This window comes from Trachypithecus francoisi, unplaced genomic scaffold, assembly GCF_009764315.1.
Source record: "Trachypithecus francoisi isolate TF-2019V2 unplaced genomic scaffold, Tfra_2.0 Lachesis_group0, whole genome shotgun sequence".
NCBI lineage: Eukaryota > Metazoa > Chordata > Mammalia > Primates > Cercopithecidae > Trachypithecus > Trachypithecus francoisi.
In genome coordinates, this window is record NW_022681453.1 from 161478365 (window position 1) to 161494327 (window position 15963).

General features: G+C 39.7%; 1 protein-coding gene across 2 annotated transcripts in view; it reads left to right on the plus strand.

Annotated features, from left to right (window-relative positions):
* Positions 1 to 15963, plus strand: part of ACAD11 (acyl-CoA dehydrogenase family member 11) — a 93379-nt gene that overhangs the window by 4482 nt on the left and 72934 nt on the right. For both annotated transcript variants that reach the window (XM_033212664.1, XM_033212665.1), the window contains exons 2-5: positions 9778 to 9877; positions 11844 to 11969; positions 12515 to 12676; positions 14888 to 15052. In XM_033212664.1, the coding sequence (XP_033068555.1) occupies positions 9778 to 9877; positions 11844 to 11969; positions 12515 to 12676; positions 14888 to 15052 (553 nt within the window). The remainder of the gene's footprint in view (positions 1 to 9777; positions 9878 to 11843; positions 11970 to 12514; positions 12677 to 14887; positions 15053 to 15963) is intronic.

Below are 15963 nucleotides of genomic sequence, written 5' to 3' on the forward strand. Positions count from 1 at the left end.
TCAGCAAAGACTTGAAGAGGGATGAAAATGTGAGCCATGTAAATATCCAGGAAAAGTGGTTCCAGACAGAGGGGACTGCTAATGCAAAGGCCCTGAAAGGGGTGTGTGCCTAGTGTGTTGAGGAAACAACAGCCCAAATGCCTGAAGTAGTGTAAGCAAGGGCAACAGGGACCCTGTCGGGCAATGTAGAGACTTCGGCTTTTACTTTGAATTGAGATGGGGAGAGACTTAAAACAGGCTGGAGCAGAGGAAGGAAGTAATCTGTCTTTAAAAAAACAAAAACAAAAACCAGAATCTCTGCTTCTTGTGTAGAGTGTTGACTGAAGGGGCCAAGGGCAGAAGCAAGGACACCAATGCGTTACAGTGTTCCAGCAGGGAGATATTAGTGGCATGGACCAGAGTGGTAGTGTAGAATAGGTAAGAAGTGGTCATAGTGTAAGTATACAGTCACATGCTGCATAATGACGTTTTGGTCAATGACGGACTGCATGTATGGCAGTGGTCCCATTAGATTATAATACTGTGTTTTTACTGTACCTTTTCTATGTTTAAATATGTTTAGATACACAAATGCTTATCATTGTGTTACAATTAATTGCCTGCAGTATTCAGTACAGTCACACGCTGCACAGGTTATAACCAAGGAGCAGCAGGCTGTCCCATAGAGCTCAGGTGTGTCCTGTTGGGTTCGAATCAGCCTACTTATGCTAACTCCAACCAGCTGAGAAGTTTCACAATGAATCAGGACCAATTAAATGCATAAGAATTCACGGTTTATTGTGTGGCTTCCACACATCAATCCTATAACTCTATCCAACACACATAGGCAGTAATAGAGAGGGGAAACAGAGCAAGTAGCTTGGGAGACCTGCACACTGACTGAGAAAACCAGGTTTGGTTTTCCTCAGAATGCCCACTGACCCGGGTGGTGGGTAGCTGCTCTTTTCCCAGAGGGCTTACCACAGCCAAAGGAAAGGAGGCCTCAGAGTTCTCATGGGCAGAGATTCTGCAGGCATCTCAGCCATGCTTTTGCTTTCTCTGAGGCTTTTACAGCTCCCCACAGAAGTGTCCATGGCCATTATCTTCAGCTGACTTTTAGCTTCACTTTCTTGTCAGGTGTCGGGGTGCCTGGCCACAGCAGATGCTATCTTATCACCTCAGTCCATATGCTTACTACTCTGAGGGGTCAGTGATTTCACTGTAAGCTGAGTCACCTGTCATAAGTGACTCAATTTTGAGACATTTAGGATCACAAAACATAATTATGTATCAGTGCATAGGAGGCTATACCATCTAGGTTTGTGTAAGTGCACTCTAGGATGTTTATACATGACAAAAATCACTTAACATATTTTCCAGAACATATCCCTGTCATTAAGCAATGCATAACTGTATTTTGAAGGATTTACTAACTGATTAGATGTGGGCTAGGAAAGGAAGAGACGAAGATTATTTCATTTCTTCCTTGGTAACTTAAAGTATAGGGTTATTATGAACTGAAATATAGATGACTGTAGGAAAGCAGATTTGGGGGGAATTTGAGGAACTCAGTTTTGGAGTGTTGAGTTTCAAGGTGCCTTTTGGACATCCAAGTAGATATGTATAGTAAGCAGTTGGTTATATCTTGAGGTTGGGGCAGCGATCTGGACTAGACATACAAATTTGGGAATCATCGACAAAAAGAAGATATTTAAAGACATGAGATCGAAGGTCTTAGAAAATAGTTCACATAGAGAGGAGGTTTGGAGACTGAGTCCAAGGCACCCCAATATTAAGAAGCTGGCAGATTAAGAGAAACCTACAAAGGAGTCTGAGAAGAAGTGGCCAAAGAGGTGGGGGAAAACCATGGTTTGTATTAGTGATCTTGAGAAAGTAGTATTAATGGAAAGAAGGTAATGAAAGCTTGATTGAAATGGGTTTAAGAAGATAGGAGGACATGTAAACTCTTGAGGAGTTTTTCTACAAAAGGAAATAGGAATGTTTTAAGTAGAGGGGGAAGTGAGGTCAAGACAAAGCTTTTTAAAAAATATCATATTTGTATGCTGATGACAATAATCTAGAAGAGAAAATTTTGTGTAGGAGAGAAGCCTGGAAAGAAGTCCTTAAGAAGGCAGGAATCTAATATGCAAGAGAGGGGGCTGCGCTTAGAAATATGCACATCCTTCTGCAGACTCTGGAGGGAAGACAGAATATATGGGTACAGATTATTGTATGCAGTAGATACAGTAGTGTAAGCTTGTGGAAGTTCTCATCTGATTGCTCCTATTTGCTCATTGAAATAGGAAACTAGGTAATTAATTAGCTGAGAATGAAGATGGAGAAGAAAGTGTTTGAGGTTTGAGGAGAGAGAATTATGAAACAGCCATCCAAGAGAATGGGAGAATGAATGAGCTAAGGAAATATGATTGCCAGATGTGGTTCATTTTGAGGTTTGCTGAGGTCATGAATTTGAAGCAAGAATAGATATTTCAGTAGATATTATTAATGCTTTGCCCAGATCCTCTTGGATCCCTTCTTAGTGTTGCTGTACATGTCTTGCCTTTGTTGGTTTTTGCTTCCAATGAACATGGCTCTTTTTTTCGCAAACTGCCCTCAGGCTGCTGGAGCACACTTTGCTCTTACTGTTGGAGTACCTGAGATGGACCTTAACCACTAGTGATTCAGAAGTATGAAATCTTCATTATCCTTGCTTCAGAGACATGTTTTGAACTTCGACACGGCAGAGTTCTCCCATTATCTTTACCCCTACCCACACAGTGGTGAGATCAGGCTGAAGCTACCCTCTAAGGGACTTTGCCTTAGACCACACCCTTGCTTGTCTTTCTCCCCTTTCTTGACCTGCTTCCCCAAATGTCTTATTAGTTCCCCAAACATTTCCTTAATAATTTTTTTTCTCATGGTCTGTTTATTGGGAACCTAACCTAAAACAGTAATTATGACTGTATGTGTCTTTCTTCAGCTATGGCCAGTTATATCAGTGTAAGAAAAAAAAAAAAAAATGGATTTAACATGGATGGGAGTTTTGCCAAGCAAACACCATGAAGTGAGGAAAGGGCAAGTGAAGTGTACTGAAGGTGTATTCAAGGTAGTGGTTATATAATTTACTATCAAATTTAACCTAGTTAAGAAAGAATGTATTAGTCTGTTCTTATGTTGCTAATAAAGACATACCCAAGCCTGGATAATTTATAAAGGAAAGAGGTTTAATGGACTCACAGTTTTACATGACTGGGGAGTCCTCGCAATCATGGCAGAAGACGAAGAGCAAAGGGATGTCTCACATGGAGTCAGGCAAGAGAGAGTGTGTACAGGGGAACTCTCCTTTATAAAACCATCGGATTTCATGAGACTTGTTCACCATCATGAGAACAGCACAGGAAAGACCCAACCCCATTATTCAATTACGTCCTTCCAGGTCTCTCCCACGACACATGGGAATTGGGAATTATGGGAGCTACAATTCAAGATAAGATTTGGGTGGGTCCACAACCAAAACATATCATTCCACCCCGACCCCTCCCAAACCTCATGTCCTCGTATTTTAAAATGAATCACACCTTCTGATAGTCCCCCAAAGTCTTATTTCGGCATTAACTCAAAAGTCCACAGTCCAAAGTCTCATCTGAGACCAGGCAAGACCCTTCTGCCTATGAGCCTGTAAAATCAAAAGCAAGTTAGTTACTTCCTAGATACAATGGGGGTACAGGCATTAGGTAAATACACCTGTTCCAAATCAGAGAAATTGTCCGAAACAAAAGGGGCTACAGGCCCGATGCAAGTCGAAAATCCAATGGGACAGTCTTAAAGTTCCAAAATGCTATCTCTTGACTCCATGTTCACATCCAGGTCACAGTGATGCAAGAGGTGGGCTCCCACAGTCTTGGGCAAAGGACATGGTCGGGGGGTATGAGGTGAATGGCAGTATGATCAGTAGATGGTAGGTCTAGGATTGATTGAAGGATTGTTGGAATTGAGGTACTAGCAGGAGTGAGTGGAAAGGCAGGAGGTCAGAGGTAGAAATGTTTAGAAACTAGGATTATTCAGTGCTTTTACTGTTGATATTGCTAAAATGTAGGGTGTAACTCAGAATTACTGGCTGAGATAGTGTCAAGGAAAATATCACTGGTGGAGAAAAATTCAAGGAACTTATTGGCCTAAATGTTAAAAGGGACATCTGTGTAGATTTTGAAATCAGGAATGAAGACAGGAGTAATGTGAATTAGAGTAGTAGTGAATATGCCAAAGTCCTTAAGAAATGAGGGGAAAATGATCTGAGAGTTAGTAGGTGACTGCAAGAAAAAGGGGTAAAGGGTGGCAGAGTCTCATGGCCTGAGATTCAAAGCTGAGGGAAGAATTTACACAGGAGGGAGAGCAAGGAGTCTGGGAAGTGGCAGTGAGTTTCAGGAAGGATATAGACTCCATCCAGGCTTACCAGAAGACTGAAGTGGGAAAAACATCTACCACTTAAGAAGCCTACAAAGGAAACAGGATTCTCATGAAATATTCGGGTTTTAGTTAGAGCAAGGAGGTAAAGGGTCTATTCAGAGAAGATATTGAAGCTGTATGGAATTGTGAAAGACTGTGAGTTCCAGGGGCACAGTGGAAGGATATGAGGAGTTGAGGGGGTGGAGAAGATGTGAGAGAAAATAGGGAATGTGCAGAGTCTTATGGGAATCATAATTCAGTAAACAAGTATAAACGGGAATTTGGGACTTCTGGTATTGATGATATAAAGAGGGGTAAAGAGCACAGTGAAACCAGTTCTGGTGGTCTCAAGGCAGCAGTGCTGTCAGTGATAGGAAATGGGAAGTGGTAGGTATGTATTGGGGCTGGGAAGGGACAGTCGTACACCAAGTTAAGTAGTCCAGACTCACTGTTTTTCTTTCTTTTTTTTTTTTTAAATGATGCCAATTTTAAAAACCTTTGTCCTCTATCATGAATTCTATTTATCATGTGGATGAAGTGCAACTGTATGTCCTTACCCTGTGTATATTCAGGTATTCAAAAATGTCTAATAATATATGAAATAGCAGCTCAAGTATGATTTAAAAAAAAAAAAAAACTGTCACTAAACTGACTTCCTACAAATCAGAGTCCTTCAGATTTCATGACTGTGTGTTCATGCTCAAACTTCATGTTGAGTTTTGGTTGGCTTAGTCTGTTTTTGTAGTCATGGTTCCAGAAGGCGCACCTCTAGAGGATGGGTAACCACTGGGGAAGTCCCTAGCAAAGCACCTAGGATGGTGCTAGCTCTGGTACAGTGTGATAATGGAAGTGTTTGGACACTCTCCAGCTCTTTTGGCTGATGTTAAATTCTTCCTTATCAGTAATGAGATTCTTGACCCACCATTGATGACTCCATTGCACTTGTCAGGAGTCTTCTGTTTGACTTTATCTTTGATTCTGCTTTGCCATCTCTCATTTTTCACTGTGGCCTATTGAATTCATAGGAGCTGAGCAACTTCTTAAGAGAAACTCTGTCTGTTTGTTTCTTGTTTTCCAGCGTTGTACTTTTATGCCTCTTGGACCATATACTCAATGTTTCCATGGGCAAACACTGGGTCATTTGTCTTTTAATCTTCTTTTTGCCTAATCTCTTATCAACAGCAAACACATATGAGATGCTGTTGGCATCAATATAAAAAGTTTTTTAAATTTGTGGAAATCCAAAGGGTTCAGGAGGAATGCTTGTGAGTTCAAATTTGCCAGGATGGTTGTTATCCTTCATCATTGCTCACTCAATTTCATGAACCTTAATGAGCAAACCAAACTGGTTGTCAGAGTAGATAGTTGGTAAAGGTCTGAGTCTGCTTAGTGGTTTTATTAAATGCACTTGATCAGAATAGTCATGATTCCACCAGTCATGATTTCCACCAAAGGAAAAGGAGTAAAATTAAAAAGCAGCAAATCCTGAATATTTTCAAATCTCTGCACAAGGGATTAGATGGCTTCTTAGATATCCACAAACATAACGGATTCCCTTATGAGGGCCTGTGCTTTTCTTTTTTCGTTCCTTTCTGTTAAAAAATTCCCATAGGGGCGGGCGTGGTGGCTCAAGCCTGTAATCCCAGCACTTTGGGAGGCCGAGACGGGCGGATCACGAGGTCAGAAGATCGAGACCATCCTGGCTAACATGGTGAAACCCCGTCTCTACTAAAAATACCAAAAACTAGCCGGCGACGTGGCGGGCGCCTGTAGTCCCAGCTACTCGGGAGCTGAGGCAGGAGAATGCGTGAACCCGGAGGCGGAGCTTGCAGTGAGCTGAGATCCGGCCACTGCACTCCAGCCTGGGCGGCAGAGCGAGACTCCGTCTCAAAAAAAAAAAAAAAAAAAAAAAAAATTCCCATAGGAATTTCTGAGTTTCTAAAGCTTAGAGATGCAGGTAGATGCACCATCTAGGAGGATGCCATGAGTCTGAGACTTGTTAACCATGACATAAATAAAGGGTTAAAAAACCTTTCTCCTGCTCTGTGGATAAATTTATCTAATTTTCTAGCTCTGTAATTCTGAAAACTTGGTAAAGGTGGCATATCATGTGTTTCCAGGCAACATTCCTTATGGTAAAAATAACATCTAATTAGTAAACTGCATCTGAACTGGAAAGTCTGTAAAAGAACTGTTTAAGTATCTGGTGGAAAGGCATAGCTTTGGGCTTTCCTAAGTGTAGAGGATTATTTCAACTAGTCATGTCTTTTGCTAGGGCCCTGGAAGCTGGTGCCAAAAGACTGCTATTACAGATAATGGCTTCTGTAGGGCACGAGGCTGTACTATGATCTAAATGTTTGTGTCCCTCAAAAATTCATATATTGAAATCCTTACTCCCAAGGTAATGATATTAAGAGGTGGGGAGTCTTTGCGAGATGATTAGATCATGAGTACAGTGGCCTCAAGAATGGGATTAGTGGTATAAAAGAGACCCCAAAGAACTGCCTTGCCCCTTCCACCATGTGAGGAAAGAGCAAGAACGTGCTGTGTATAAGAAAGCAGGTCCTCACCAGACACTGAATCTGCTGGCGCCTTGATTTTTGACTTCCCAGGCTCCAAAAATGTGAGAAATAAATTTCTGTTGTTTATAAGCTACCCAGTCTATGGTATTTCATAATAGCAGCCTGAATAGACTAGCAGCCTAAATAGACTAAGACTTCTAAATCAAGGTGGTACCCATACTCATCCATTTCCTGATCTCATTCCCTCTCACCTGAGCTGTCACCAAGGGGGAACGGGGGCATGGAGTAAACCCTGGACTGCTGCAAGGAGTCTGCTGAAGAAACTCATCTGATGCCGCCATGACAACATCCTGTTTTTCCTGTCTCTTTATGCTCCTAAGGGAACCAATGCTATGGATGGCTTAGTAGGGTCTCGTGAGATTGTCTGTTTAAAGTCTTCTCTAACCAAGTAAGTGTCCATGGCTGCACACTTACATGCAAAGATTTTCTATTTGTTAATGGAGATTGGACACATCAAAAGTACCATCTCTTAGGTTATGGATCAACACATTTCTCTCAGCACCAAATATCTTGTCCAAGAACTAATAATAGTTACGACTATTGGCTCAATGATGATTCTTATATTGAGACCATCAGTGATTCCAGGCTATTTGGAGGCCTGATGCTTGGCGTGGTTAAATTTAGCGAGTACTGTATTGACAGTGTTGACAATGATCCTCTGATGCAAATGGGCTTCTGCAATTTTTTTTTGTCTTTGTTATAACCATTTTAGATACTTCCTCAAAAGAGAAACTTTTGGTTTGTTTTTGAGAAATTCATATAACGTAACATTTAAAAATTTAACCGTTTTTAAGTGTGTAAGTCAGTTGTTTTCCATATATTCACAGTGTTGTACAATCACCACTATCTAGTTCTAGAACATTTCCATCACCCCCAAAGAAACTTCATATTCCCAATTTTTTCCTCCCCCATCCCTGGCTGGTACTAATCTACTTTCTGTCACTGTGGATTTACCTATTCTGGACATTTCATAGACGTGGAATCACATAATATGTAGTCTTTTGTGGCTAGCTTCTAAATGAATCCGCATTTTATTCCTTTGTATTGCCAAACAATAGTCCATTGTATAGATATACCACATTTTGTTTATCCTTTTGTCTGCAGATGGACATTTGAACTGTTTCTAATTTTTGGCTGTTGTGAATTGCACTGCTGTGAACATTCATGTACAAGTTTTTGTGTTAATTTTATGTGTTCAGTTCTCTTGGATATATATGTAGAAGCAGACTTGCTGGGTCACTCTATCTTCAACAAGAAGCTTTTAGTTTTTTCTTTGTATTTCATTTGGGTCATTTACTATCATGAAAGACTAGTGCTTTATATAAGACTAAAGAACTGCCTCATCAAAAATGCATCCAATCAGATATTTGGCATTTAAAAAAAATGTGTTTGTAAGATTTGCTGTGGCTGGGCGCGGTGGCTCATGCCTGTAATCCCAGCACTTTGGGAGGCCGAGGCGGGCGGTTCACGAGGTCAGGAGATCCAGACCACGGTGAAACCCCGTCTCTACTAAAAATACAAAACATTAGCTGGGCGGTGGCAGGCACCTGTAGTCCCAGCTCCTCAGGAGGCTGAGGCAGGAGAATGGTGAGAACCTGGGAGGCGGAGCTTGCAGTGAGCTGAGATCGTGCCACTGCACTCCAGACTGGGTGACAGAGCGAGACTCCGTCTCAAAAAAAACAAAAAAAGATTCGTTGCAATTGATTGTTTGCAGCATCAAAGATAAATTGTTCTGTATCAATAAAGACGGCCTAGCCTGTGGTGGTCCTATTTCCTGACCACTGGTGATTATCTCCACCTTCATATGGTTAAAAAGGCACTCACACAGGATTAGATGGTACCAAAACCAATGCTCCTTGATATGATTGCCAGGGAGGATGGGTCTGATTTATAGAAGACATAGACACTGGGGCTGCTGCCAAACTCAATCTAGGATCATGCTTGTTTTTTCCTGTTGGAGGCTGGAGTCCTGGGAAGAAGCTTCAAAGATTATTTTTTCTATTTTCTCCTATTACCTGTTACTTTAAGGATTGATTGTTCTGTTTATTTAATTTAGGATCTCTCCTTTATATAGTTGGATTCTTCCAAAGTTGGGTGATTCTTAAATGCCCATATTATAAGTGAAGGAATAGACTGAATAGTTTTGGTAGCGGAAGTGTCTATCCTTAGTCTAGGTGAGAATTTCTGCTCATCTGGCAGGGAAAGTCAATGCCCTGGTGTCTGTGAGTCAGTTGGGCCAGCACCGCACTTCCCTGGGCCAGATGCTCACTGTGGGACCTCACTTCTCAGAACTCCCATTGTAGAGAGCTGAACTCAAGCGCTAACCTTGTTGACACTTATGAGGGTTATCTCTCTAAAGGCAGATGAGGGGGCATTAAGCCAACTGCTCCTGCATCTTTTAATTCATTTTCTGACTGATAACTTACAATCTCTCCTCAGATTCTTTATTTACTTAGATCAGTCATTGTTCTACAGGTTTACTTAGATTGTTCTACAGGTACTCCTGATAAAACTTAGGATTTGCAGTCAGGAAGTGGGATCCTCTCTTCTACCTGTGTGAGTCACAGATTCTCCAGCTGCCAGTATGTTGCCATCTGCTTTAAACTAGAAATTCATGTTGTGAGCTGCTGATAACACCCCTCTTGATTTTCCAGCATTGAGACAAATTTATTTTCATTTGTTTCTTCTGACATTTCAGTAGGATTTGGGGATGAAGGAAAACATATCTTTGTAATTGACCTTTTTTTTCTTTTTTTTTACTCTTATCTAGATCAGGACAGTCCAATCCAACCTTTTATCTCCAGAAGGGCTTTCAAACATATGTGCTCAGGAAAAAACCACCAGGTTCACTTCTTCCTAAAGCACATAAGGTATAGTATACAAATGTAATGATAAATTCTTTGGTGACAAATGCTTTTAATACACACAAAGCCAATTTACTTTTAAAAGGCATCTTATGATTGCCAAATAACATAAAATGTATTTTATTTCTAATGAAAATTTCTGTTGAATTATATCTTTTTTTGTTTTAAAAAATGATTTGAGGTTGAGATGTAAGTCTATCTTTAGGCTATTAATCTTGAACAACACCAGTTCTTTTGTGTATTTGATTTTCCTCTACACTGTTGGCTAGAAGTAAAATCAACCAATGAATATTTTCAGTGCTACTCATCTATAGATGTTTTGTTTTATTATATATTTATTATATGTAATAGCTACTCAGAATTATTTTAATATATTGGCTATGAGAATCCTCTAATCTTTTGGTGATAAAAAGAAAGATTTGAGTATTTTATAGTACTCTCTATTAGTGAGAATTATAAAAATTTTTGTTAAAAACTAGCTTTTTCTGTCTTCAGAAAACAGGTATTATCTGTGGATTTTCAGAGAACAAGAGGGGACAGAAATCAAAGCACTGGAGAACATTAAAAGCACTGTGCATATTTAGGGTATGACTGTAATCATGTACAGCAGGTGCTTCCCAGGCCCAGCTCACTGGGGAAGGACAATTGTGGGGTAGGCTTAATACCACAGTAATAGAAAATGTAGATTCTATGGGACTTTCTTGGTCCCATATCATATTCCCAGAAACATGAAGTAAGTTGGATGCTTAAGATAAAAAAAGTTGCGTAACTTTTATTAAATATCAATATAGTATGGCTGAAGGATAATCCCCACGCATGCCCCAATAAACAGCTTTATTTGTCTTTTTTCTTGATGGCATCCCACCTGAACACATCAGAACAGGGCATAATGCTCTCAGCCCTAGTACAGCTCCCAAGGATCTGGAGTACTCTGTTTCAACTCCCTTCAGTTTTCTCAACTCTGCATTGAAAAAAGCAATGCTCCTGCTCTGTGATCCACTTTTTGCTTCTCTAACCCTTTTGCCCTTTCCCCTTTACCTCCTCCCCCTCATTTCCCAACACCTGAGTGGTTAACACTTCTTTTCACAGCCCTTGGTACCACTGGCTGCTCTCATCCTGGACATGGGTTTCATTACTTTCCTGGTCCATTTATTGCCGCAGCTCCTGCTTTACTTCCTGATGTCAAAATGAGCTACATAGTTTCCCCTCCTTAGAATGGTCAGTCACCATTGCCTGAGTCTGGGGCCAGGTGACTACATGTAGATGAGCCATCGTTACTTGGCTTGCATCAACAGCTCTGCCCTTGGGTCCTGAGTGATAGCCTGTGCATCTGTCCTAATTAAGGAAGCCATTTTTTCCCCACTATCTTATTTGGGCTCCAGTTTGCTTCTAGCTGCCTACTTTCCTGGTAGTTATCTTGAGCTCCACAGCAGTCATGAGTGCCAGGAAAGATCCCCATGCCCCTGCCCTGGAAACACATGCCTCCCTTGCTCTCCAGAAAGGGCGGGTACTTTTCCTTCCACCACCACTCACCTCTCACCCCCAGCTCTTTGTAGCTGACTGTGGCAGAGTGCTAGAATAGAGACTTACTTGAGCTTCCTTGGAAAACATGAAAGAGTGAGCAGCCAGCCAGGGAACTGCTGAGGAAAAAGGGATATTTTATGATAAAATATGTGAAATATTGTGAACAGTAACTATTGCCTTCACATTATCAGAGCCAGGGTTAAGTCTCATGCAGGTGCTCATCTTCTTATCCTAATTAAATTACATTTTTTAGTAGTGGTCTAATTTATAATCATAATGCTTACACCAAGACTACTATTGGGGAAGTTATTACTATTATCCTCTGGAGTATTTGTTGATACTGTTTTACGTTGTTTTCTAGCCTTAAGGTTAGCTGATGAGTAGTTATTAAATTTAATTACAATGAAATCAGTTTCTCTGATTTTTAATGATTTATCATCCTATTTAGATTGATAGAGAATTTAAAGTCCAGAAAGCCTTGTTTTCAGTTGGATTCCCTGTTCCCAAGCCTATACTGTACTGCAGTGATACTTCTGTCATTGGAACAGAATTTTACATAATGGAACATGTGCAGGTAAATTAACACTTAATCTTATTTTGTTGTTGCTTTTACTTTTAATTATGAAGTTAATTAAGATGTTTTATTATGATACTTAATAAAGGATATAGTTTGTTATTTAACATTTTAGGTAATTAGATTGCTTTGCAAAGACTTACAATTTTGTTCAAATTTGAGCACTTACAAAGGGAGGGATGGAATAGACGAAACAAATTTAGTAATTAAGGGGTATTGACATATTTTTAAATTTTCCTCTAGGTGTCAGTAAAGAGCTATCTGTAATGGCAATAACCAAATTGTCCATAAGGTAGCAGGGAAAACAAGACTCCACATAGGTCAAGCCATTAAGAACAATAAATTCAAAATGTGTTTTAAATTTTTTCTGTAAAATAGTTGAGAGTAGTTTTGATGTTTACATTCATCTTGGCATATCCTTCTATTTTCCCTTTGGCATGTATACTCTAATGTTAAATATGTTTCACAAATGAATGTTTTTCTAGTATATTCTACAAAGTATTGATTGCACACATTTAAATAATCTGTTGTAATCACTTCCATAGGGTCGAATCTTTCGTGATTTAACAGTTCCTGGAGTTAGCCCAGCAGAACGTTCAGCCATATATGTGGCCATGGTAGAAACATTGGCTCAGTTACATTCCTTGAATATACAGTCATTGCAGCTGGAAGGATATGGTGTAGGTGCTGGGTACTGCAAAAGACAGGTAATACATCCACATTAATAGCTATTTTTTCAAGTTCTGGTAAATAATATACCTTGTTAGTCAACAAAAAAACTTACTATTGTATACTTTTCTGAAGCTTGGCTATGACTTTTAACATTGTCCTTCAGAATGACTAGTTTTTAGTATAAAATTATCTTATGTTTTTATATTAGGTTTTGTTCCACAAAATCTTCTGTTTTAGACTTTTCACTTAATTTTCCAATACTTTTAACTATACAATTTTTTCTTCTTATTATTATTATTTTTATTTATTTATATTTGAGACGGAGTCTTGCTCTATTGGCCAGGCTGGAGTGCAGTGGTACAATCTCTGCTCACTGCAAGTTCCACCTCCCAGGTTCATGCCATTCTCCTGCCTCAGCCTCCCGAGTAGCTGGGACTACAGGCGCCCGCCACCACACCCTGCTAACTTTTTGTATTTTTAGTAAACATGGGGTTTCAACGTGTTAGCCAGGATGGTCTCGATCTCCTGACCTCGTGATCCGCCCACCTCAGCCTCCCAAAGAGCTGGGATTACAGGCATGAACCACCATGCCCGGCCTACAGTTTTATCTTCCTAAGTTGGACTAGCAGACGTTTATTAAGCTTGACTGTGTGTTTAATACCTGCTGAGTATTGTGTTAAATATCAAGAAAAATACACAATAGGTTCTTCCCCATAGGAACTTGTGGTCATTTTTGAGAGACTGTACATGCATGTCATACGTGAAACCTGAAAATGGTGTAAAAGAGTGTAAAATCTAGTAGTAAATTGTTTGATACTCATCATGAGAGCTGTGCCATTCAAAGGGTAGAAGTTGGGTTGCCCTTGCTTATATAGAGAAAGCTTCCTGGGAGAGATATCTTATAATGAATATTTAAGGAAAGATAAAATTTAGAGTGATGGGGATCATTTTAAATTAAAGGAAAGCAATATTAGATATATATGGGGCTGCTTTCCTTTATAAGCATATCATTTTGTGGGGGCTAAGGAAAGAGAAAAGGGAGCTAAAGTTTAGAGAATACTCACTATATGCTAGGTCCTACGTGGCAGAGTGAGTTGTCGACCTCTCTTTTTTGATCTTTACAACAACCCTAAGATATAGGTATTACTACTCCCATTTTGCAGATGAAGAAAGGGAGGCTTGCATCAATCAAGTAATACACAAGTAAGTGGCTTAGATATAATTTAAACCCAGGTCGATATGACTGGGTAAGACCAAGTAGAGATCTTTGCTCTATTGCACTAAATTGAGCAAAGATGCCTTGGGAAGTGGAGATTAAAAAAACAAATAAACAAGATGGTCCCACTTGTTGGAAGACTTTACGAGTAAGTTGATTTGTTTGTATTCAATTCTAAGAACAATGGAAGATCTTTACACTGATCATACCTATAATATATTTAGAAAATTCTATGGATAATAAGAAAGAGTATTAAAATGAAAAGTAGACCAGGTGCAGTGGCTGAAGCTTGTAATCCCAGGACTTCAGGAGGCCAAGGCAGGCGGATCACAAAGTTGGGAGTTCGAGACCAGCCTGACCAACATGGTGAAACTCCGTCTCTACTAAAAATACAAGAATTAGCCAGGCATGGTGGCGTGCACCTGTAATCCCAGCTACTCAGGAGGCTGAGGCAGGAGAATTGCTTGAACCTGGGAGGTGGAGGTTGCAGTGAGTCACTGCACTCCAGCCTAGGCAACAGAGTGAGACTCTGTCTCAAAAAAAAAAAGTAAATGTCTTCTTTTTTTCTTCTAGTCCCCATATTCCCTTTTTCAGGGGTTACTTATTTCTTGTGACCCTTTCCAGAAATTATCTATGTCTATATATTTGTGTTTGTGTGTGTGTGTGTGTGAGAGAGAGAGAGAGAGTGGGTATGTGTGCATGTGTGTTTGTGTGTGTTTGTATGCATTCTTTCTTTTTTCTTCTACAAAGTAGTTGCTGAATAAAGACTAGAACCATATCTCTTGATCCCTACGCTAGTATTTTTCTCCTGACAAAAAGCTAGGTAAGTAAAATGGAACTATATGGAAAAGAGACTTAAATGTTTAAGGTTTAGGCTGATTTGAGTGTTTTAGGCTGACATGAGTATCACCAGTGTGGGTCTTAAGTATTTAGGAGTAAAACAGCATTTGAATTTTGTTTTAATTTTAGAATTGCTAGATCCTACATTCCACTTTCAGCTTTACCATTTTTCTTATTTATATGTCTTTAGGTATCAACCTGGACAAAGCAATATCAAGCTGCAGCTCATCAGGACATCCCTGCCATGCAGCAGTTATCGGACTGGCTAATGAAGAACTTGCCGGATAATGACAATGAAGAGAATTTGATTCATGGAGATTTCAGACTAGATAATATAGTTTTCCACCCTAAAGAGGTGCAGTTAGCTATGTTTACAATTAATTGAGTAGGTCTGTTTTGTGACACAATACCAAGTAAATGCTCCCCCCAGAGCACTGAAGAAGCCCAACCGACTCCCTGTTCCCCTACAGCTCAAGACTGTCGTCACCACTCAAAATTTTTAGAAAGCAGTTCTGAAGATTTTCCAGCATAAGTTAGCTGCCTACCTTTAAGACTGGTTCTAATCCCAAGTGGTATTTGGTTTACTGCTTAGAAGGATTTGGGAATTTTACATGCAGGATGCTGTTTTCTTCAAAGAAGTTTTTCATCTACTACTTACAATATTTAGCTTATCCATGTTCTTGCTTTTTTTTCTGGTTCATTTATACTGCTTTGGGGTTTTTAGCCCTATCTCATGAAGAATTTATTCTTTGTTTATTATAAACTCTGAGAACAGAATTCCAAAAGCTTCTTGAGGCTTCAAAAGAATTACATGAGATTAATATAAGCTTGCTCTGTGTAAATGTGCACACTGTACTCTTTATAAAGAGTACAAACAAATGAAAGCTGTAATCCTCCACTGAGCACCTGCAATGAGGCCTAGGATTACAGTATAGTGGGAAAGAGGAAACTCCTTCAGTTTTCCTCTGATTAACTGTATGTCTTTGGGCATGCCATTTGGCACTTAGTATTCCTACATGCATGAGAAAGATTTGCAGTTCCCTGAATCCTGCTTCTGAGAGGAGGATTTTCTGGGTTCATTAGTTTTCTTAGAATGCTAAGATGTTTTAGGGCAGGAAGAGCTGCTCTAAATTCATGTGCTAAACTTCCAGGTTTTGTGTTCCTTTCCTATTGGAAAAGGATGGTGGAAAATACCTTTATAAATTGCATTGTTGTCATAACTCAAAGTAGTGTATATCAATTGAAAATCCAAAAATAATGTAAACA